The sequence below is a fragment of the Electrona antarctica genome (genome assembly GCF_951216825.1).
Source record: "Electrona antarctica genome assembly, chromosome: 18".
Classification (NCBI taxonomy): domain Eukaryota; kingdom Metazoa; phylum Chordata; class Actinopteri; order Myctophiformes; family Myctophidae; genus Electrona; species Electrona antarctica.
The window spans coordinates 31,941,203-31,966,070 of NC_136799.1; the positions used below are offsets into that span (position 1 = coordinate 31,941,203).

General features: G+C 43.6%; 1 protein-coding gene across 7 annotated transcripts in view; it reads right to left on the reverse strand.

Annotated features, from left to right (window-relative positions):
- Positions 1–24,868, reverse strand: part of LOC306942420 (uncharacterized protein) — a 59,036-nt gene that overhangs the window by 19,214 nt on the left and 14,954 nt on the right. For 2 of the 7 annotated variants that reach the window (XM_079528286.1, XM_079528283.1), the window contains 3 exons: positions 24,008–24,109; positions 22,749–23,027; positions 20,057–22,623 (listed from right to left, as the gene is read on the reverse strand). In XM_079528286.1, coding sequence (XP_079384412.1) covers positions 21,386–22,623; positions 22,749–23,027; positions 24,008–24,109 — 1,619 coding nt within the window. In that variant the 3' untranslated portion in view covers positions 20,057–21,385. Of the gene's footprint in view, positions 1–14,217; positions 15,650–18,128; positions 18,231–18,805; positions 18,998–20,056; positions 22,624–22,748; positions 23,028–24,007; positions 24,110–24,868 lie in introns of those variants that run through there. The other 5 variants (XM_079528285.1, XM_079528284.1, XM_079528287.1 and 2 more) reach the window with 4 other exon arrangements.

A 24,868-nucleotide genomic window follows, 5' to 3' on the forward strand; every position in this document is an offset into this window, starting at 1 on the left:
TTAAACCAGAAACCTAAACCTAACCTCCCACGGGGCAGCACACCTAAACCTAACCTTAACCCATGTCTAACCAATGACTAGTCTAAACTAAGTATGCACCCCCTGATGACGCGGAGGAGGGAACACACCCCCAGTGCCCACAGCGTCCCCAGCGGGAATTGAACCCAGGACCTTCTAGCTGTGAGGCGACAGCACTACCGACTGTGCCACCGTGACCCCAGGAGGTGGGCTTTCTGACCTTTGACTCATCCCTTTAGGCACAGTGTTTGACTTCACTGGCATAAGTGTCGAGGGAACGGTCACCACAGCGTAATATAACTCTACCTACTTTGAGTAGGACTCTTTTCCGGTCAACTGGCTTGTCAAGGTAGAGCACCTCAGCAGTGGTGTTCACCTCATACATTTTACCTACTCACCAATACAAAGGCGGCTTGTGTTATTAGAAAGCCTACTTTCCTTATAGTGGATGCACTGAGCCCCCCACCACACACGTATAAAATGCACTTTTTGTCCAGAAAGGGAAAAATCTTGTCTATGAGATTTTTTCTTGGCAATATCGGTGGAGGGCACAGTGGCCTTTCTGTCCAAAAAGTGCAATTCATACTTGTGGTGGGGGGCTCAGAGTGTATCCACTAAGGAAAGTAATCTTTCTAATAACACAAGCCGCCTTTGCATTGGTGAGTTGGTCAAACTTTCTTTATATTTCTGCAACAGAGGAGAGGCTGAGGCTGGTCTGCAGTTCATGTGAGGGCAGGAAGACAACAGTCCCATAGCCTTAATGCAACGGCTTCAAAGGACATTAGGGCTATGGACCTGAGTTAAGTATATTAGATACATAGGTATTGGCCTGTTACGGGTCTCAGGGCTGCTGAGTACCTCATTAACAAAACTGAACCTGAATAAACAGCGTAAATGGAGCCCTTAACAGCGTTAAGGGTTGGGAGAGGGTTGCGGTTAGGTTTAGGTGTGCTGTCCCGTGGGAGGTATAGGTTAGGGTGAGGGTTTGAGATAATTAACATCGGTAGACAACTTGACTGCGTGTGCGTGCGTTTGTTTTGATTTGTGAGTTCTCTTGGCACAGTACCATGGGTGTGTACGCATAACAAAACCATGATGCTTCTATGCAACGATTGGTATGAAAAAGAATAATTGCTAGGCGTGCCATTCTGCTCAAATGGAAGGATGCTGCCCCGCCCGTGCTCCGTCAGTGGCTTCGTGATATAATGTCCTGTCTCGAGTTGGAAATGTTAAGGTTTTCAATTGCCGGCTCTGAGAAAAAGTTTTACAAGACCTGGGGCCCATTTATGGCATTCTACCACAACACACAAACTGCATAGTGTGCCGTGCCTATGCCTCGGCCAACGCAAAACCACAACAGAAACAAAATCTGCTCTATGAAAAATCTGCTTTTTTATTTTATTATATTTTTATTTTTTGTAATTATGTATGCATGTATTTTGTGTATGTGTGTATATATATATATATATATATTTATTTTATTTCCTTCAGACTGTTCCGACTATCCTTGGGATTGTGGGTGGGGGGAGGGTGGGATAGGGGATTGAGTTTTATTTTTATATTTTACATGTCTGTCTAATACTTGCCCCTGGGCTACTGTCGAAAAACCCGAATAAAAAGATTTTGAAAAGAAAAACATAATTGAAGCTGAGAAGGGCCATGCCAGTGTCGGCTATGGGGATTAATGTGGTTGACACGCACTGTAGGAGGAGAAGATGAGTTCAGATATGTACCAGTGCCACTGTCTGCTATTTCGTTTAAAGCTGCATTACACCTCAAGCAGACTGTAATTATGAAACCTTTTAATTAATTGTCTGGTTTGGGTGTTATTTTGTTCATAAAGTGCATGCTATTCTTGTGTGATCCTCAACACAGGATTTGATATATCCAGACTAACATTATTAGTATTGCCTTCACCACCAATAACCATGATAGTACAGCAGCTATCTGCACCCGGGGGCATCACTATGCCAGCTTGTGAATGTGATCGACATTTGCATTAATGTTTTATTTTTGCCACGGACATGCAAAACAAGTGATCAATGATATTACCAGAACACAAATGTATAGCCTAAAGTACTAATAGACTCTTGACGTGTCATATATTGTCTACTCTATTCCACTGCGCTACACTTATCAAAACTTATTTTTGGGGAAAAGACGATCTACAAGCTCACAACACATTACGGCATGTTGTGACCTTGTAGATCAGCACTGAGTACCACAGACGAAAAACAGTCTAAGTCCAAATTTCAGACTGACCCCTCCACGAAAAGGCCTTGTTGTCCTGAACCCTTATCTATCATTTATATATTATGGATCAATAGTGTGGACTTAGACTGTTATTCGTCTGTGGTACTTATTGTCCTTTCTTATCCACTGTATACTGGCAGGTGGCCATCCTGAGACAGGCATTATATGTGGCATAATGCATGGTCCAAGTATATTCCATGTTTGGGATTTCAATAAAATGGTCTTATACAGTAAGTACAGTTGCAGTCCGAGAAAGGGACACTTAGCTGCAAAGGTGAATGGGTGTGCAGTATACTTCATATTAGGTTATTGCAGATGGCCTTTCAGAGGACAGTGTTACTTGGGGACATGAGGAGACAGGAAGTTGTACAAGCTAAACTAATTTTGTGTTTGTCAACGTAGCTTAAATAGTTGGTGTCAGTCCATTAAGTGATTAAGGTGTGGTACTGTACTCTATGTTGATGAGAACACAATGCAATGGAAACGTACCTGAGATTCAAAACAAATAATTAAGTACATGATGAGTGATTCATGAAGGCCATGTCAGGATTTAAAGGAATGCAGTGTCACAATAGTAGTTTGATTTATAGGGTGCCCAACCTTGATCAGAGCTGAGGAGGAGGTCTGTGGATCAGGGAGAAAAACCGTGTCATAGAACTTCAATTAATTGAAAAATTATGTTCATTTGAAGAGTCAGAACTGTATTTGGTAGTCAAAGTTAAATCTAACATTGACCACTTTATTTTTTTTAATTTTATTGGTAGGCTATCTGTCTTGAGAAGCAGGAAGTGATAGATAGATAGATAGATAGATAGATAGTTAGATAGATAGATAGATAGATAGATAGATAGATAGATAGATAGATAGGGTGTACTACGCTGTACTGGACTCTAATAGGCTGTACTAGGCTCTTGTCAGCCCTGTAGGGGGGGATTTGTGGCTGTACTAGGCTATACTAGGCTGGATTGGGCTGGAATAGGCTAGAATAGGGTGTACTAGGCTGTACGGCTCTTGTCAGCCCTGTAGTTCCTCGCACTTGGAAATAACCACTGCGTACACGGGCAATAGTTTTTACAGGTTTGTTATGTTTTGTCTTGTTTTGCTTTTGTTTGTTCTTTGTTTTTCTGTTGTATTTTCATACTTTATAGCTTTTTTGAATATTAAAAGGGCAGGCATTATAAGCTGAGGCTTCTGCCAACACTCCCTTTTGGTCAACAAAAAACCGAATACATTGTATAAGGTGTGTTTATTTTAAATGACCAATAAACTTGAACACATACATACATACATACATACATACATACATACATACATACATACATACATACATACATACATACATACATACATACATACATACATACATACAGAATGGTAGACCTGAGGCCTACCATACCATACCAGGCCTCAGGCCTGAGGCCTGGTATGGTTTGGTATGGTTTTGTTGACCAAAAATTCATTTTTTTTAAATGAATGAATGAATTTTATTTATATATCACACCTCCATATAAGCATATCTACACATATACATACATACATACATACATACATACATACATACATATAAACCTGAAATTAGGAAAAACACTTGACATATAGATGTGTTTTTAAAAGCGGGCACTGTCTCCGCTTGCCTAAGAGTAAAGAGAGCCTACTGTCAGCTGTCCAGCAGTCCAAATATTATTAAATAAAATTTCAGAATGGTAGACCTGAGGCCTACCATACCAGGCCTCAAGCCTGAGGCCTGAGGCCTATACCAGGCCTGAGGCCTACCATTGCGTGGCACATCTATGCACAAAATGTCTATGTTCACTAGTTGGAATGAACACACATTGTGGAAGGTTTAAAGATTTTATTGAATGAAAGAATGGAATGATGAGGAGGAGAGTGGGGGGAGCGGGGCGTGGGTTCCGGGGGGGTCGCCGACCCTGGAGTCTTTGGGGAGGGGGTCGTGTGGCGGTCAGCCCGCGGTACACGTCAAGGCGTGATCCCCCCGTGGGAACTCTGAGGAAGGGAGGAGGTGAGGAGAGAGGGAGGAGGAGATGGAGCAGTGGAGATGCTGCTGGTCCTGAGGTGGTGATGGGGATGGAGGTGGGATACGAAAAGCATAGAGGATGCTGGGATGTATTGGGCGGGTATAAGTAGGCTCAGGTAGATTGGCGTGGAGGGCGGAGATTGGCGTGAAGGTGTGGTCAAGGTGTGTTCCTCCGCCTCCTGAACATCTGTTGTTCCAACTCCATTTCACTAGTTGGAATGAACACACATTGTGGAAGGTTTAAAGATTTTATTGAATGAAAGAATGGAATGATGAGGAGGAGAGTGGGGGGAGCGGGGCGTGGGTTCCGGGGGGGTCGCCGACCCTGGAGTCTTTGGGGAGGGGGTCGTGTGGCGGTCAGCCCGCGGTACACGTCAAGGCGTGATCCCCAAAAGGAAGACGGGGGGCGACCACTAGGCCAGGGAGTTGTGGGCCTGTCTGATGTCGTGGAGGGAGGAGCGGATGTAGGTCAGGTAGGCTTGGGAGGACCATCTGCCGAGCAGGCGGACGGTGTGGTCCTGGAGGCCTCGGCTGGCGGCGGTGGAGGTGGCGCCGATGCGGAAGGAGTGGCCGGAGAAGTTTTCCGACGGGTAGTCTGAGGTGGTGAGGATTTGGCGGAGGTGGAGGAGGAACCAGCAGCGGGTGGCGACGGTTCCGTGTTCATTGGTGAAGAGGGGGTCTGTGGGGAGAGCGTGCTGGGATTGTCTGAGGCGGACGTGGTTGACCAGGGATTCGAAAGGACTGGTGGGGGAGTTGATGCGGAAGAGGTAGATGGGAATTGGGCGATGCTGGGAGGACTTGCTTCTTTTCAGGGTGAAGACCAACGTGTCGTGGTCATGGGAGGTTAAGTCGGAGAGGCAGGGGTGGATTGCGGGGTTGAAGTTCTGGTTGGCGGCCGTGAACTCCGAGCAACGGAGGAAGCCGTAGAAGGCCAGGAGGAACATGGATTCGAGGGTGGAGTTGAGGGTTTGGTTGGCGTAGCCGGAACGGATGGTGTGGATGCAGGAGGCCAGGATCTCTATGGTGAGGGGGAGGCGCCGGGGAGGAAGCCGCGGTTCGCTGCGCTGCAAGCCTTTGAGTTGGAGGATGATTTGGGGGTGCTGGGTGAATGGATGGGGCGAACCGGTTAGGAGTTTGGTGAAGAAGCTGATGCCGCATAGGTAGACTCTGATCGTGGAGGAGCGGGTGGAGAGGGTGGAGGCGCTGTAGCTGATGAAGGCGGAGAGGGAGAGGAGATCGAGTGAGGGTGGAGTCTGCTACGCTCAGCAGGATGGAGCGCTGGGACTGGAGGATGAGGTGGTGGAGAGGGTGTTCTAGGGGAAGATGATGTCGGAAAATGGAGGGACCGGGACTGGAAGGGGATCGGATTGCGGGGCCAACGGGAAAGGGAGTCAGCGATGGAGTTGTGGTGGCCAGGGACGTGGGCGGCGCAGAGGAGAAACTGGTGGGTGACGGAGAGCCAGGTTAGGCGGCGCAGGAGGGACATGACGGGGAGTGAGGAGCAGCGGCCTTTATTAATGATGTGGACCACGGCCTGGTTGTCTGTGTGTATGAGGACGCTCTTGCTAGTCCACTCGGAGCCCCACAGGGCTGCGGCGATGGGGTAGAGTTCGTAGAGGGTGGAGGATTGGGAATGGTCGGGGTCGAGGAGGTGGAGCTCGTCGGGCCAGGGGGAGGAGAACCACCTTCCGGCGTAGTGGCCTCCGAAGCCTACTGAGGGGGCCGCGTCTGTGTAGACTTGGAGGTCTTCGGGGGAGGAGATGAAGTCATTGTAGAAAAAGGTGATTCCGTTCCAATTAGAGAGGAGGAGGTGCCAGAGGCGCAGCTCCATTTGGCAGGGGGAGTCGAGAGTGACCTGGTGGTGGAGGGATGGGACTGAGGTGGAGAGGTGGAGGAGGTTGGGGATGAAGGAGCGGCCTTGGGGGATGATGCGTATTGCGTAATTGAGATGGCCGAGCAGGGAGAGGAGCTGTTGCTTGCTGCACTGGGGGAGGTTCAGGTAGTTGGAGAGGAGGAGAGTGATGCGGTTGAGCTCGTCGGGGGGCAGGGAGGCTTGGAGGGAGACCGTGTCCAAAGTGATGCGAAGTGAGACGAAGGAGGACAAGAGGGACAGGAGGGACGTGAGGGTGTGGGGAGCAGGCGTTGGAGGGGTTTCACTGATTGTACTGGTGGGAAGGAGGGAGCTTGGAAGGGTTGCGCTCTTAGAAGGAATCGTGCTGAATGTGGAAAAGGTGGTGGGGAGAAGTGGCAGGAGTGGGGGAGGGGGGAGGGAGGAGGTAGAGGTGGGCAGTGTTGGGTAACTAACACTACATAGACTTAATACTTGAACAAGTTAAAGTAATGGTAATATACATGTATGCATATATTACCCCATATATACAACGTGTATATATTAGATATATATGGTATATATATTCCAAATATAATGTAAGACACCCGACGCTGGAGGGTGGGTGACCGACACTACATTAACTTAAAACTTGACAAGAATAAGTAATAGTAATGAAAAGTATATTCTGAATATAATGTAAGATACCCAACGCTGGAGGTGGCGGGGGGAAAAGAGGCTGGGTTGGCTCGGGACCGCCTGGATCGGCGGGTGACGTCATCGGCAGTTGTCCTCGTGACGTCATCGGCACGCGTCCGGCTCGAGGAAGGCCCCGGTGTTGTTGTTGTTGTTGTCGTCAGGTCGCTGGTGTTGCAGAAGAGCTGGAATAAGCCTGCCTTGTTGGTGGTGCGAGGGAACGTGATGTTGCGAGCACGGAGCTGTCGCTGGAGACCTGCTACGGTCCAATCCGTGATGACGGGTTGTGGCTGGCTGGGTAGTTGTGGCTGACGGAGGTGGCGCGAAACAGCGGAGCTGCGTGAAACGTTGTGCTGGGTGGGGGGCGGGAGGAGGGCGGACGGTGGTCCGCGTTCCCTTTTCGTGAAGCGGCGGCGGGTGGCGGCGGTGAGAGGGCAAACCGCTGGTGCTGCTGCTCTGTGAGTGTGTTCGGGGCCGGACTGAAGACACCGTGGTGGCGTGGCCGGACGGCGGGATGGGAGATCCGTTGGATCCGTCGGTTTGAGGGGCGGCGGTGGCGGCGCTCGGAACCGAAGCGGCGACGGCTGGGTTCTCGGCGACAGCAGCACGGGAGGTGCTGGAGGTGTCAGAAACAACTGAGGGCGAGCTCCCGGCGTCGGGCTCCCCTGGGTGCTCCCGGATGACAGTTCGGCGAAGAGCTCGAATAGGTCAACGGAGGATGGGGACGGTGAGACAATTTTTTTGTTTTCTTTGGCTTTCGGTAGTCGTAGTACGTGCGGTTGGCTAGTACAGGAAACATACGAAAAGCATAGAGGATGCTGGGATGTATTGGGCGGGTATAAGTAGGCTCAGGTAGATTGGCGTGGAGGGCGGAGATTGGCGTGAAGGTGTGGTCAAGGTGTGTTCCTCCGCCTCCTGAACATCTGTTGTTCCAACTCCATTTCACAGGCTTCTGTGTGCGGCCTAGAGGAGCAACTGAGCATGTGTAGAACCACTTCTTACACCTCTTCTTGTTTGGGAAACCCAGCCATTGTCTTGTTCATTGACATAGGCCAGGCTGGCTCTGTAGATGGACAGGGGACTGCATTGCCGTCACTGAGAGACCATCCATACTTAGTGAAGGAAGGGATGAATGTCAACATAAACAGAGGAAATGCCAACAGAAACAGCAGAACAAAACCAAAATACAGCCAGAGTGATGTCTTTCTGCAAAGAAACACCCCAGAACAATAATATACTTAATAGAGGGAAATTATGGCTAAAATATTTATATATCTCTCGTGGTTAGAAGAAACCATGAGTTTGTATTTCTAGCTCATCTGGTTCAGAATTTAGAGCCAAACCCATTTCTGGGTGCTAGTATTGTGGTGGCCATATTGGATATCATGGAAACTTGCAATACAAAAACTGTTTGTATTCATATCATTGATCAACCTGTGAAGTTTCGTGGAAATATCCCTCAGTTAAAAATGTTGCCCTATTCACCCGCATTAGGCTAATGGGGGATAATATTGTGGCGGCCATATTAGATTTCCAGCAAATAAATTGACCGGTGTGTCCATATAGGTTGTGATTCTATTGGGTCATAGATATTATTTCTGGTGGACAACCTTTGACGTTATGGCAAATGCAGTTATCCAAAACAAGGCGTGGTTTGCCCCCTGTGTAATAGGATCTGACAGGAAATGTAATGTCTCTTTTCTTTTTCATGTTTGTGTAGGATAAGCCAAAGCCACCCCCTATTTTTTGGTTGTTTATTTCATTATAATTCATTCTTACTCAAGTCCATAATGTAGTTCATGGGATTACAAGTCAAATAGTTAAAAAGATAAAAGTTCATGCATAAGTGTATTTCATTTTGTCATTGTTCTATGTAATGTTAGTCTCAAATACCAATAGTCACTGGGCCTCATGCGCCAACCGTTCTTAAGAAGTTCTTAAGAGGAAATTTGTTCTTAGACCCACTTACGAAGTTTTTAAGAAGGTTTTGGAATCCCTCAATCTTTTCTTAGCTGTGATTTGTTCGTAGGTAAGAACAGAATCTACGCACACTGTGGAGCACTCTTAGGGTGCCTTTTTCGTTCTTAAGTGCAATCTGAAAACATAAAGGAAAAACAGCGCCATCTGCATGATGCTCAAAGTTTGGTCTGAGGACCTCAAGGGGTCCTTGAGGAAGTTCCAGGCAGTCTACAGCAAAATATGGAACATTTACCACTTTAATCCCATTTTATACTTTGAAAATAGCCAATCTACAAGCTCACAAACGCGTCCCATTACTGCCCATTTTGATCTTGTAGATCGGCTATTTTCGAAACATTTTGATAAATCTTCAAAACATTTCCCTAGCAGAAAATATTTTCATATGGGGGTCTGCAGAATGCATGTCAATTTGGGGGTCCTTGACATGAAAATGTTTGAGAACCACTGGTTTAGAGTTCACAACCCAACCCAACGCACCATACCCACCACATAACCCCCACCCCATGCACCCACCATCACCCCCCCCCCCCCCCCCCAAGTTGACTATTGTGAGATAAATAATGAAATACATTCATGATTATTGAAAATATTGAAATTCTGTTCACTTCAGTACCTCCACAGTATTATTGGAGTCTGGTGTTCCACCATATTTAGACTTTAGTTTAGGTATTCTTGACTTCACTCAACTTTATTTCTATGTGTGAGGTCCTGTGATTTCTGTGTGCTGCAATCACACACAGGTGTGACTGCAGGCAAGGCCATGGAGTCATGCAAAACCACACCCACCTGGGTGAACACAGGTAGAAAAGTGAATTCCCAATGCCTTATATGGGATTGGTGGGGCGGTTCCCTATGGTAATTAGGATGTTAATTAGGATATGTGGGGCGTCTACCTATGATTATTTGAATGAACTGGCACACCCCTTCAAGTTACGAGGATTTGGATTCATCATCATAAGAACATGCTTACGAACAATTCTGCCTACTTAAGAACGTTTCATGAATCTGACTGGACTTCTCTTAGGAATTCACTTAGGAAGAAATGTAAGAGGAAAAGTTAGGAACTTATTGGCGCATGAGGCCCACTGTGTTTCGACCCTGCCAAGAACAAAACAGAGCTAAAACAGAGCTATAGTTCTTCTAAGCCACAAGGGGGCAATATACTCCAGTGAGTCAGCATGTTTCTGCCAGTCAGACAATGAGGAAGCCATACATCCTGTTTGGTGAATGTGACACAAGCTGGACAGAACATGTGTCTCACTCAATTTGTGTGTTTAACTGTCTTGTTGCAGTTCCTTGATGTCCAGTAAAACGGTCATAAACTCAAACCACACTGATATGGACTCATTCATTGACGTGTGTAACATTTGCAGCCATTTTGACAATATGCAAACTCAAGAAAATATGTCCCTTCTGTGCCATGAATCTTAGCCAATGGATTAATATTGCTTGTGTTTGCTAAAACAGTCAACAATCATGGTTGTTGCTAAGGCTTTCACTTAGAGCTCCATATATGGGATAACCTATAGTCCCATATATGGAGACAACGGCGATATCCAGAGCTGACATCAGATTAATGTAGAAACTCCAAACTCCATATGTTGATCTGATCCCCCCATGCCAAAGCGCCAGCGCTCACCCAGCAGTCTGCTGTCACCCAGGCGGATGCATGCACGCTCGCTTCTCGCCCTCAGGGCGTCTTACTGGTTTTATTAATACAATGTAGGGCTAATGACATTATTGAGGGTAGCCCCTCCTATATTCAGCTATAGTGTCGATTTTTGTCCTAACACAAACATTAAATGCCATTCACAATGAAAGGAGTTTAAGTCATGTGTCTGAGCAAAGACTAAATTACCATTGACAATAAATGGATAATGTACGATGAAAAGAGCGCCCCTCACTTCACACGGGTGTGATTTATTTTAAATCAGAAATGACTGTTTTTCTTTGCAGCTTGAGTGGCCCATTTTAGCTGAACATAAAATAAATAAGTCGGCTAAGCAGTATACGTGATCATCAGCATTATACGTGATGAAGGCCACCATTGTTTTTTTTTATTGATTTGTCAACCTTATCATTGACAACTGAGATTGCTTTCACCTGGCATTTACCCTGAGTAGTCATATATGACTGATATTATTGCATCTGTTGCATCATAAGATGTGATGCATTGCATCTCCCGAGTCCCGCCATAACAACCATAGACTGTTTTATGTCAAGTACACTTGTAGCGAGAATCATGTGCATCCATTGGCTGTTCAACTTTGAAAAGCAAGGAGCTAATAGGCTAAAAAAAAACGGTGGCCCATCTTAGCTGATCAAGCTGATCAGGTGGCTTATATTACATGAAAATGCTACATCTTAAAAATATGTGACAGCTTGTTTCAGAAGCTGTAGGGACTAAACTATTATAATTAAATACATTTATGTTAAATGTTAAATACATTTAACTTAAAGGACAACTTTAGTTTTTTTCAACCAAGGTTCATGTTTTAGGTTGTTGTTATTAGAGTAAGTATAAGATGAGTGTTAATTGTCTCCACCAGGCCGAAGGCATGGGGAGAGAGTATGTTTTGGCATGGGGAGAGAGTATGTTTTGCACTCCGTCCGTCCGTCCGTGTGTCCGTCCGTCCGTCCGTGTGTCCGTCCGTCTGTGAACAGCTAATCTCCGGCACCGTTAACCCGGTCGATGCCAAATTTTGCACACACACTCCCTGGATGCCAACGATGAACCTCTGCCCCAAAATTTTCAGAACGGCCTGTTATAGCGCCACCAGGAGGCCGCTTTGTGCAAAACAAGTTTTTGGACAGTACACCTACAGATTTTGTCCAAACATCACGCAAATTGGTACACAGTCTCTCTAGAGCCATTCAACGAAACGGGTCTTTCAGATTTCTCAGACTCCATCCTGATTGGCTAAGATTGGCTTCCAAAGTTCGCAGGAGTGCTCAGTTTCAAACAAAATGCTGCAAATCATGAACACATCGTGTGATTTCCGTGAAATTGCGCACGCACATTCCCACTAGGCCGAGGAAGAAATGCCACGTGAACATTTTCAACTCAGCCTCATGGTGGCGCTATAACTGGCCCAAAAGTGTGTTTACCTCCAACTGCACGGATTTGTGGATAACTTTGTATGCCAACTCCCTAGAGGCCAAGGAAAAACCTTTTTCCTGGAATTTTTCACATCTGCTCTTTATAGCGCCACCAGGAGGCCGACATATGTAAAGCACATTTTCTAATATTACTCCTTCAGATGTTATCCAAATTTCACGCAAATCAGTACACATGCTCTCCATAGTCATGTGATCAAGACGGGTTTGTTTGATTTCTCATAATCCACCTTCATTGCCTACGATTGGCTTCTAAACTTTTCAGGAGTAGCCCGCTTTGTACCCGTTTTGTACAAATCGCCACAACTACTCAACGCAGCATCCGATTGCGGTGAAACTGTGCATGCATATTCCCACTAGGCTGAGGAAGAAATGCAGTTTTCAAATCAGCCTCATGGTGGCGCTACAACAGGCCAAGCCGTGACACACACACACACACACACACACACACACACACACACACACACACACACACACACACACACACACACACACACACACACACACACACACACACACACACACACACACACACACACAAAACATGTTTATATTACTCCTAAACATTTTGCCAAACATCACACACTCCTATCCTCCTGGTGGAGACCTGTGCCCAGAAGGGCACTTTTTCTAGTTTTTCTTCATTTGCTGCTTTCTTTCGTTTTAGGGATTTTAGCGGCTTTTGACAGGGGGGCGGGGGCATTCGAGCATGGGGCTAAATATGTATTTCTTTACAAAATATTATGGTGATTTATTATTTTATTATTTACTATAGTCCTAATATACCCCAGGAAATTACATCTGACCACAGAAGATCACAGGATCTACTGAATGTGAAGGTAGCCTACTGGGGGGAAGCCACACTGTGTGTTTTAGGCTCAATATGCAGTTTGACACATTCAGTAGATCTCGTGATCTTTTGTGGCCAGATGTAATTTCTTGGGGTTTAGTAGGACTATAGTAAATAAAAAATAAATCGCTCTAAAATTTTGTAAAAAAATACATATTTAGCCCCATGCTCGAATGCCCCCGCCCCCGTGTCAAAAACCGCTAAAATCCCTAAAACGAAAGAAAGCAGCAAATGAAGAAAAATTAACTCATCTTTTACTTTCTCTAATAACAACCTAAAACATGAACCTTGGTTGAAAAACACTAAAGTTGTCCTTTAAACATATTAAAGTTTAATATGTTTAAAGGACAACTTTAGTGTCTGTTTAATAATTAAACAGTCAATTATAATCATATACCCCAATTTAGTGTCATGCATTGCTTTTTCTCAGTTTCCCAGGCTAATTACCAAAACGTGGCCCAAATTGGCTGACATCCCCCTATTTATAATTTTATCGACGGCACGGGTGAGCAGCCGACCGGCCGTCGATCCCAAATGACTCTGGACCACATCACGGTAGTGAAGAAGACAAGAAGTGGTGGAAACTGGAAAGGATAGTAGGATATTATACCAATAAACAAAAGAGGTATTAGCGCACGCTGCACACCAATAGTGAGGAGGTGCTGACCACGGGACAGGAGACAAACTTGTAAAGGAAGGAGAGGTTGCACGCAGCACAGCTCGTAGTCACGAATCACGATACAAAAAACTTCTATTAAAGACCAACGTTTCGGCACCTGAGTGCCTTCTCTTCAGGGTATGAAAGAAAGGATACCAATTATGACAAAACGCAGGAGAAGGAGTGGAGGAGGAGAGGAGGAGAGGAGAGGAAAGGAGAGGAGACTGGAGTGGAGGCGAATATAATCGCACAATACGCGTCGCATTTAGATGTGTACACTGTATAGGCAAACGCGAATAAATTCGCCGGGCAAATATTTCGCATTTTCGGATCGCTTATTCGCATCGTGTCGCTAATTCGTGATGTGATGTCAGAACAGGCCAGCTCCATATATGGAGATATAGGGGTGACCAGGTCCAGAGCCATCCAATAGAAGAGTTACGATATTGAGGGGGCGGAAACCGAGTGCTCGAGCGCTATTCATGCAGCCTGAACTGAGACAAGCTGGAGTTGGAAATACATTGTTTTCACTTTTCAACGAGGGCGGCGCAAATAAGAGCTATTTTAAGCATGTGTGCAACATAACAACTGTTTTAAAGTATTGTGCAGTAACAACTAAAGTCTCTTTAATGTTTATGTTGTACTATTACTACAAAACAATCTAAAATATCGGTGGCGCGCTATGAGCTTGTAGATCTGCTATTTTTCAATAGCTAAATTATAACATGTTTAAAACACTAAAAGGGGTTCCCGCCCAAAATGGGTTAACTGCAGTTATTTTATTATAGGAAATACAGGAGATACAGAACACTGCAGTAATAAGCATAATTAATAATGAGTACAAATTCCATATAACAGCCAGATTACCAGTAAGACGCCTGAGGGCGAGACGCGACCTAGCCCTAAAGGGCACTGGCCATATATGGAGCGTGTCTTGAGTGTACAGGGTTTGATGAGGTCAGATCAGATGGAATGTCAGAACAGGTCAGCTCTATATATGGAGATCTAAGGGTGGCAGCGTCTTGAGTGTACAGGGTTTGATGAGTGCCCAGGTAGGGCCTTAATTTTCGGGCCTGTTGAGAACCGGTCGGCTGCTGGGCGCGGCAATTTGGATATCTATTGTGTGGTGTGCTTTTGCCTGTGTCTTTAATTGTCGTTGCCGTTGTCTATAATTTGCATGCTTGTCTACTTTTTTTTGCAAAGAATGTATGTCATAATAGGTCCGACATGGAGGCGATTTGCTCAGGTGCATGTTTAGGTGTCTAAAGTGTGTGTGACATTGCTTACACACCTCTTCATGTTGGGAAACTATTGTGGTATCTATTGTGTGGTGTGCTTGTGTCTGTAATTGCCGTTGTCTATAAATTGCATGCTTGTTATAATAGGTCTTACATGGAGGCGATTTGCTCAGGTGCATGTTTAGGTGTCTAAAGGAGTTGTGACATTGATTGCACAGCTGTAGAATAGGTTCATTGTGTTTGGATTCCAAATAATGTATGTCATAGTAGCTCTGACACGGAGGCGATTGGCTCAGGTGCTTGTTTAGGTGTAAAAAGCGTTTGTGACATCCCTTGCACACCTCTCGACTAGATTGATGTTGGGAAACTATTGGGACATCTATTGTGTGTTGTGCTTTTGCCTGTGTCTGTAATTGCTGTTGTTTAAAAGTTGTCACCTGTTGACATTCACTAGATCGAATCAAACTTGGCCGTGGCATTATTGGCCTTGGCTTTTTTGCACTGGTATCCTGCATTTGCCAAGGTGTGTTGATAAGCAAGATGTTTTTTTTAATGGAATGGGCACAATTAAGATGACTGTAAGATCTAGGTTCCTCTGCGACTCCTTGGTTCTTCCTAGTTATAGAGCTGGTGTTTGAAGCCGAGTCAGCCGACTGACCTCCATTGGTCTCATCCCAATCATCACTGTCTTCAGTGAGTTCAAAGTCAGATTCAACTCCAACTTCAGAATCAGACTCAGATTCAAGTTCAACTTCTACTTCAACTTCAGAGCTGCGTGAAGAGATGTCTTCATCTCCATCTTCAATTTTCACTGGTAGTAATGTCAACATTGATCCAGCAGGCTCCTCTGGTCTTTTTAGTAGCTCCTCCTCTTCCTCTTTAATGTGTGGAGGCTCTAGTTCCTCCTGGAGCAGACGGTGGCTTCGCTCCTGTTTAGAGGAAACCTCCTCTTTACACACAACCATGTGCAGGATGTCTAGGAGCAGAAAGATGTAACATAATAGTCAATACTGGATTAGGGATGGGACAATAATCGTTATTACCGTTTATCATGATAAAAAACGCTCACAATAATGGTATCGCAGAGATTTTAATTCATCATGAAATCATCCTCCGTCATACACCAGGATGAATTGGCCTTTGTTGAGCTTCACATTCAGCACCAATTAAACCCTCTATAGTTGATCAAAAAGACCTGTACAGAGCGCTCTTATTTCAGTCTATACAAATCGATTCGTAAACAAATATCGTGTTTTTTGACGGACAATCCCCCCAGTCTAACTTCTGTGTTCCATGTACTGTAACTGAGCTATTACTATTACCTACTAAGATTGAGCCATTACTGTTACTATTGATTGATTGATTTAAATATGTATTAACAGTTTGCGGAATTACAGTACATTTCAAGCACAAACTCAATACAAAGACTGTTAACTGTGAGTGGACGACCCAATTAAGCATTAAACTTGTTTACAAGAGGGTCCACCATGTTCAATTCATCAAAACATTTAGAGACGTACAAATAGACACTTCTATATAGTCAAAGAACAGAACAGGAATTCATCATAAAGGATGTAAAAAGGGAAAAGAAACATGTACAGTGAGGGGAAAAGGGGGGGTGGGGGGGGGCGGTGGGGTTGGGTTCAGATTTTACGGGGGCCAGTTTCGAATTGCAGCCGTCTGTAGGTGCCCTTTGAGAGCGGTTTTGAAGGAGTCAAGGGATTCACATGTCTTAATGACTGTTGGTAGGGCGTTCCACATTTTGGTGGCATAGGAGCGAAAATAATTTAGTCCCTTGTTGATGTCGTATATTAGGAACAGTAAAGCCCCTAGTATGCTTCCTTGTGGAACGCCACAGCTCACTGGGAGGGGGGGGACAGTGTTCCGTTCACCTCCACCATCTGTTCTCTCCCCTCCAGGTAGGATTGCATCCAGCTCACTGATGTGCTATCAAAACCAATAGCTTTTAGCTTGTTAACCAGTATGGAGTGGTTCACGGTGTCAAAAGCCTTTTGGAGGTCCAGCATGACCATGCCGCAGTATTTGCCAGCATCCACCTCGTGTTTGATGTGGTTGCTCAAATAGAGGAGGCATGTGTCAGTGGAGTGGGATGTTCTGAAACCAGATTGGAACTCGTACATTAATTTATTAGTGGCAAGATACTTTTCAACCTGTTCATAGACTATTTTTTCCATCACTTTCGAGATGGAGCTTAGAATAGAAATAGGGCGGTAGTTGCCGGGTTCTAATTTACTCCCTTTCTTGTGCAGGGGGGTTACTTTGGCCAGTTCAAAATATTGGGGGACCTGTCCCTGTTTGATGGAGAGGTTTACTATGTGGGTGATGATTGGAGCTATGGAAAGTCTCTGAGAAATTTGGAGGGAATATTGTCATGGCCAGTAGCCTTGTGGGGTTGGAGGGCACTCAGTTGTTACCATTGCCATTTTAAAATCATCTTTACAAACACCTAGGTTTTTGTAGAAGGCTTTGATGTGCTCTACACCAAAACGCCCAGAGTGGGAGGGCAGTTTGTTAACCAGCGTTGTTGCAATGTTTGTAAAAAAGATGTTTAAGTAGTTGGCTACATCAAGCTTGTCAGAGGTCACAGGTGCTTCCTTACGATGCATGTCTGTATTGTAGTCGCCAATCAGGATTTTCTCTACACATTCCTCCCCAGCTAAGCATCCTTCAAGCATATCATAGAACCCATGCTGGTCGGGCGGTCTATAGACGGTGCCAACTAATACTGATTTAGCATTTTTGAAAATTAATTCAACCCATGCAAGTCAGTACGAGTAATGTATTCAATATCTTGGTGAATATACATGCACACACCACCACCGTGTTTTTTTCTGTCATTTCTAATGACTGAGTAATTTTCTATTTCAATCTCTGGGTCCTTAGTAGACTCATCAAGTTTAGTTTCAGAGAAACACAGGATGTTTGCCTTACCGTTTTGAAACAATTGTCTGATTTCAGCCAGTTTGGGACTGAGGCTGTTCACATTCAAATGAAACAGGTGAAGACCGTTGGAGGCGACAATAGAATTAATGTTGTCGGTGTTGAAATAGGCTGAGGTGTGAATGGGGGAGGGCGGTGGAATATGGGGGGTGGCGCCGTTGAACCTGGTAATGTCTGCTAAGTACTAAGTACATGTTATTACCAGAGGTTCTGGAAAATGAAGTTCTGAAAAACAGAAAACAGTCTAAACACTTAATTAGCTGTCAGGGATAGATTATTTGGCCTAAAGCCACTCTGTAGAAACGATTATGGTAATGAGAATAAACCATGTTAAAACAAATAGAGATGTTAATGATAGCTATATGAATATCGAGATATTGTCATAATTCTTTCAAATATTATTGTAGTGTAGTCTATAGTGAAAATTAGATATTGTGGCAGCAATTCAACAGAACAAAAAAAATAGTGAATGAGAGAGAGCACATGAAATGTACCGAGGTGTGAGTGGTCTTCAGGTTCCTCCCGTTTAATAGAAATGTCCCTGGAAGAGTCTGGAGAATTCATCTTCACCTGCAGTCTGGACTCCACACACTGGGCTGAAATGAGAATAATGACTTGGAGACATTGTTGTGTCAACAAGAATAACAAGAATATTTGAAGACATTAAAGGCAAAGCTAGTGGCCTATGCCTAACTCACCAACATATGAATCTTGGGTTAAAAGATTGTGGGATTTAATATAAATCACGCTTCATTTAAAAAAATTACACAAGGAAATAAAGGTTTATTTTGTATCTACTTTGTAGATTATTATTATTATAACCACTTCATTCATTTCAGCCATTTGAAAATAGCTGATCTACGAGCGAATAGCAACGCTTTCAAAGGATTTTGAAAACAAGAAACGGGACATTCTGCATAATGAGTACCCCCACGTTGCCAGAGGGTTGTTCTCTTTGTGTCTTCAGGTTGAAAACGGCAGACTGTCCCTCAACACGTCCAACTGGGCTAAGAAAACGTCTGTTGTATAGTACTGAACGGGCTCTATAGGATGTTTCTTTAGCATTAGTCCACAAAAACATTATTTGGACCTCCCGTTTCCACAACGTGCCAGCCTAATGTCACTCTTTACACGGACTGTGGAGAAAATTAAAACAACCTCAGACACTTACTCACAAAGGTTTGTGCAGACATCTGATATTATAACACTGACTGTACAGTACACAGAAGTTCTCTCTGTATCATGCTCGTTCACTCCCTGGCTGCTCTGTTTTTACTATTTTGGAACGAATAGTGTGTTGTGTTTCAACCCGGACGAGAGGACGGACACGGTCCTCGTCCTTCTCTCTATCCTGTCCGTGTTGAAACGCGCGCACACGCACGCACACACACACACACACACAGGCCTACTGACTGAGACTGAACTGGCGCCTCACGCCAGGGCGTGAGGGCTCCACCGGACGCGTTGCGTCTCCGTCGCGTGCGTCAAAAAACGCACCGGTTCAATTTTAATGCACGCGTCACGCGTCACGCAACGCAACGCGGGCAGTGGAGCCACCCTTCAAGTGTAATGCTTAATTGGGTCGTCCACTCACAGTTAACAGCCTTTGTATTGAGTTTGTGCTTGAAATGTACTGTAATTCTGCAAACTGTTAATAAATTCTTCAATCAATCAATCAATCAATCTCATTGATTAAAAAGGGAACATTCCCTGACGGTGACGCTGACGCGCCCGGTGGAGCCCTAGACTACAAAAATGCTACTACTAAAATATTACTGTGCTTAACTGACCAGCCAACTGGCCTGACCTGAACCCCACAGATAATCTAGGTTGTAGGCCTATTGTCAAAAGGAAGGTGTGAGACATAAAACTGAACAAGTCAAATTAATGTACGGCTGTTATCAAACAAACCGGGGCTTCCATCTCAACAGTGCCACAGGCTGATGACCTCCATGGACCATGCCACACCCCATTGATGAAATGATTTGTTCAAAAGTAGCCCAGACCAAGTATAGACTGCATACATTAATATAGTTTTCAAATGGTCGACATTTCTCGTTTAAAAAAATCATTTTTTTAGTGGTCTCGTAAAATATTATAATTCATTGAGATATGATTTTTTAATTTTCATGAGCTGTAGCTGTTGTGGCTACAGTAGCCTATGCCATAATCATCAAGATCAAAACAATAACAGGGTTTAAATAGGTCTACTTCACTTTATGCACAATTAATTGAGAATATATGAAAGTTTCACTTTTTGAATTATATTACAGAAGAAAATTAACTTTTACAAAATATTCTAATTAATTGAGATGGAGCTGTATATGCTGTTGGTATTATACAATATACCAAGAACTATTTGCACATGTACATTTGATGACGCTATAATATGACAAGACTATGCACATTCATTTCTTTTAAAAAAACAACATATGTTTATTATTCACATATCTTTTCATACACCCAAATGGCAGCACAAACACTAAAACAAAATCTTCAAAGAAACAGGATATGTCCATGAATGAACAAACAGAAAAAAAAAACATTACATACAATACATAATGTGCTCTTGAATCTTATTTCTCTCCTTACTCTTTTTTGCACTCTCGCTTTCAATATTTCTACTTTTCTTTTCTATCATTATGTTACTGTTCGTATTGTTGCTGCTGCATTGTTATTGCCTCTTAACGATTTATCAAAAAGTGATAAATCAGGGACTCTCTCCAATTTGGTTCAGCATATCTTGGATAGTTTTAAACTCCATTGACTAGAAACTAGATGGACCCACTGCTATGCCGGCTGAGTCTGAGAGTATACACTAGAGACCTGCGGATGGCGGATTTAGCCGCGGGTAACCGCAGTTTAGGGCGGATTTCGGTCAATGAATATTATTAATTAAACCGCGGGTGAAATAACGCAGATAATAAATTAATGGTATCCATCGGCTTATTATAGCTTTTAAAACACAAAATATTGGCGCGCATGTGTTGGTAGTATTTTAGTCTCTCAAGACAGACTGTTGACTCACAAGGAAAAACAGGAAACCGTTATTCCTTTATTTGCCGATGGGATTCTCAGATGCGACTCGGTTATTCTACCAGTTTGCCATGCACTCCCCGCCTCCCCGTTCGCTCCTCTTACCCCCCCGCACTGGCCGTAGCCAAAGAAGACAACCTCTTAGGTGGATAGTCTGGTGACACGGATAGAGGTTAATTACTCCGGGGTGGGAAATAAATATTCCCGATAAAGTAGTGTTAGACCAAATAGTTTTATGAGTTGAATTATTTCATACATTTGAGTTTGTTTCGATGTCTAATTTTTTGTCCTTTTCCGGTCAGCAATGTGTACGCTTGCGTTAAAATTTCAGCACTTACAGAATATTTATCAATATTATACGGCTATAATCCTTACACTACAAAATAGGTTTCCTTTGCGCTTTAGCACGCTCAGTGGTGTCTCTCGTGGCTGCATGGGCTAGCTAGAGGAATGAACGGGGAGGCGCTGTCAAAGTTTCTTTTTTTTCTCCGTTTGCCAGAGTCTGGATTCTTAAATTGTACCGTAACATTGTATTTCGTTGAGTGAATTGTATTGAAAACCAACTTCTCCAAGGTTCTAATCAAAGGGGTTTCTCAGAATTTGGTGCCATCTTAAAGTGACAGTGCACTATATTTGGCAACTACTAAGGTTTGACGGTCTAAGATTAATTTGGGCATTTTTAAATTTATTGAGTAATATTTAAAAAAGGTATTTATCATATAATTTTTCCATCAAATGGGATATCTATTGTGTGGTGTGCTTTTGTCTGTGCCTTTAATTGCCGTTGCCGTTGTCTATAAGTTGCATGCCTGTCTACTTTTTTTTGCAAAGAATGTATGTCATAATAGGTCCGACATGGAAGCGATTTGCTCAGGTGTATGTTTAGGAGTCTAAAGTGTGTGTGACATTGCTTGCACACCTCTAGGTTAGGTTGATGTTGGGAAACTATTGTGGTATCTATTGGGTGGTGTGCTTGTGCCCGTGTCTGTAATTGCCGTTGCCGTTGTCTATAAGTTGCATGCTTGTCTGCTTTTTTTTGCAAAGAATGTACGTCATAGTAGCTCTGACATGGAGGCGATTTGCTCAGGTGCATGTTTAGGTGTAAAAAGCGTCCGTGACATTGCTTGCACAACTCTGTGGGATGATGTTTGGAAACTAGTGGGACATCTATTGTGTGTTGTGCTTTTGCCTGTGTGTGTAATTGCTGTTGTTCACAAGTTGTCAACTTTTCTGCATAGCTTTTTTTTGGCAAATAATCTATGCCGTAGTGTTGACATTCACTAGATCTGCGCAGATGCAATTGTAGGTTTTTAAATGTTTTCTTACACTTCTTGCACATCTTTGACTTTAGCACAGTGTCAGTCTGTTGGGGAAATGCAGTGTCTGATGTGTGTTTTTGCAAAGAATTTATGTCGTAGTGTTGACATTCACTAGATCGAATCAAACTTCCATAATGGTGGCCATTGTAAGCCAGTGGAATGTTGATGACTGGAACATTAGATGAACCTAAGGCATTAGCATAAACAACATTTATTGGCCTTGGCATTATTGGCCTTGGCTTTTTTGTACTGGCATCTTGCATTTGCCAAGGTGTGTTGATAAGCAAGATGTTTCTTTGAATGGATTGGGCACAATTAAGATGACTGTAAGATCTCTGTTCCCCTGCGTCTCCTTGTCTCTTCCTAGTTATAGAGCTGGTGTTTGAAGCAGGCTGACCTCCACTGGTCTCATCATCACTGTCTTCAGTGAGTTCAGTGTCAGATTCAACTTTAACTTCAGATTCAACTTCAGCTAGTAATGTCAACATTGATCCAGCAGGCTCCTCTGGTCTTTTTAGTAGCTCCTCCTCTTCATCTTTAATGTGTGGAGGCTCTAGTTCCTCCTGGAGCAGATGGTGTCTTCGCTCCAGTTTAGGGGAAACCTCATCTTTACACACAACCATGTGCAGGATGTCTAGGAGCAGAAAGATGTAACAAACATAATAGTCAATACTGGATTAGAGATGTGACAATAATCGTTATTACCGTTTATCATGATTCTCTTTCTAGTTATAGAGCTGGTGTTTGAAGCCGACTGACCTCCATTAGTCTCATCCCAATCATCACTGTCTTCAGTGAGTTCAGTGTCAGATTCAACTTCAGCTTCAGATTCAAGTTCAAGTTCAACTTCAGAGCTGCATGAAGAGATGTCTTCATCCCCATCTTCAATTTTCACTGGTAGTAATGTCAACATTGATCCAGCAGGCTCCTCTGGTCTTTTTAGTAGCTCTGGAGGCTCTAGTTCCTCCTGGAGCAGATGGTGGCTTCGCTCCTGTTTATGGGAAACCTCCTCTTCACACACAACCATGTGCAGGATGTCTATGAGCAGAAATATGTAACATAATAGTAAATACTTGATTAGGGATGGGACAATAATCATTAATACCGTTTATCATGATAAAAAACGCTCACAATAATCGTATCGCAGAGATTTAAATTCATCATGAAATCGTCCTCCATCATACACCAGGATGAATTGGCCTTTGTTGAGCTTCACATTCAGCACCAATAAAACCCTCTATAGTTGATCAAACAGACCTGTAAAGAGCGCTTTTATTTCAGTCTACACAAATCGATTCGCCAAAAAAATATGTTTTTTTGACGGATATTCCCCCCAGTCTAACTTAAACTGAGCTATTACCTACTAAGATTGAGCCATTACAGTTACTAAGTAACTATAACTATAACTACTATATAAGTTATTACCGGAAGTTCTGGAAAATTAAGTTCTGAAAAACAGAAAAGAGTCTAAACTCTTAAAGCTGTCAGGGATAGATTATTTGGTATCTTTACCAACTCGCCGCGATTTAGTTTTACTTCACCTTCATTTAAATTGCATTGAATTGAGAGAGAGAAAGGATAGTTGTTTAGAGTTAACACTAGAGAAAGTAGGAATGCTAAAAGTATAAACACCAAAGTACCGAAACAATGTAATTCATTAGTAAACAATTCCTGAAATGGTAGGCCTACCAGGTACCATACTCACCTTTTTATCATCACCTAGCTGACCATTTAATTGCACAAAATAATTTGATCACTTTGGAAATTAACTATAACATCTGTGAGTTTGACATACTACACTGATGAAGACAACATGTTAGCATAACGATGAAGACATTGATGAAGAATTTGCGCCGCTGCGACTTGGTAAACTGGCGAGTTCTCCGGTATTTGATTATTTGGCCTAAAGCCACTCTGTAGATTATTGTAGTCTATAGTGAAAAATAGATATTGTGGCAGCAATTCAACAGAACAAAAAAAATATATATTGTGAAAGAGAGAGAGCACATGAAATGTACCGAGATGTGGGTGGTCTTCAGGTTCCTCCTGTTTAATAGAAATGTCCCTGGAAGAGTCTGGAGAATTCATCTTCACCTGCAGTCTGGACTCCACACACTGGGCTGAAATGAGAATAATGACTTTGAGACATTGTTGTGTCAATAAGAATAAAGGATTTTGACAACGTCTGTTGTTCACTAGTACTTCTAGGTTCTTTAGCATTAGCCCACAAAACAAACATTCTTTGGACTTCCCGTTTCCACAACGTGCCAGCCTAATGTCACTCTTTACACGGACTGTGGAGAAAATTAAGAGAACCTCAGACACTACTTATTCACAAAGGTTTGTGCAGCAATCTGATATTATAACACTGTACAGTACACAGAAGTTCTCTCTGTATCATGTTTGTTCACTCCCTGCTCTGTTTTTACTGTTTTGGAACGGATAGTGTGTTTCAACCCGGACGAGAGGACGGACACGGTCCTCGTCCTTCTCTCTATCCTGTCCGTGTTCACACACACACACACACACACACACACACACACACACACACACACACACACACACACACACACACACACACACACACACACACACACACACACACACACACACACACACACACACACACACACACACACACACACACACACACACACACACACACACACACACACACACGATCAAATCTGTGACTGATACAAGCTCACAAGCTGTCATGATGAGGTTGTGCAGCCTACAGTATATATATCTAGGGGTTAAGTTGGTCCTTTAAAATAAATTAAATTATTCCTTTAATGGCAATGTGTACCTATATGAATAAGATGATGCTTTAATGCAGACTAATACAAATAAGCATAAACACATAATTGACGCAAACC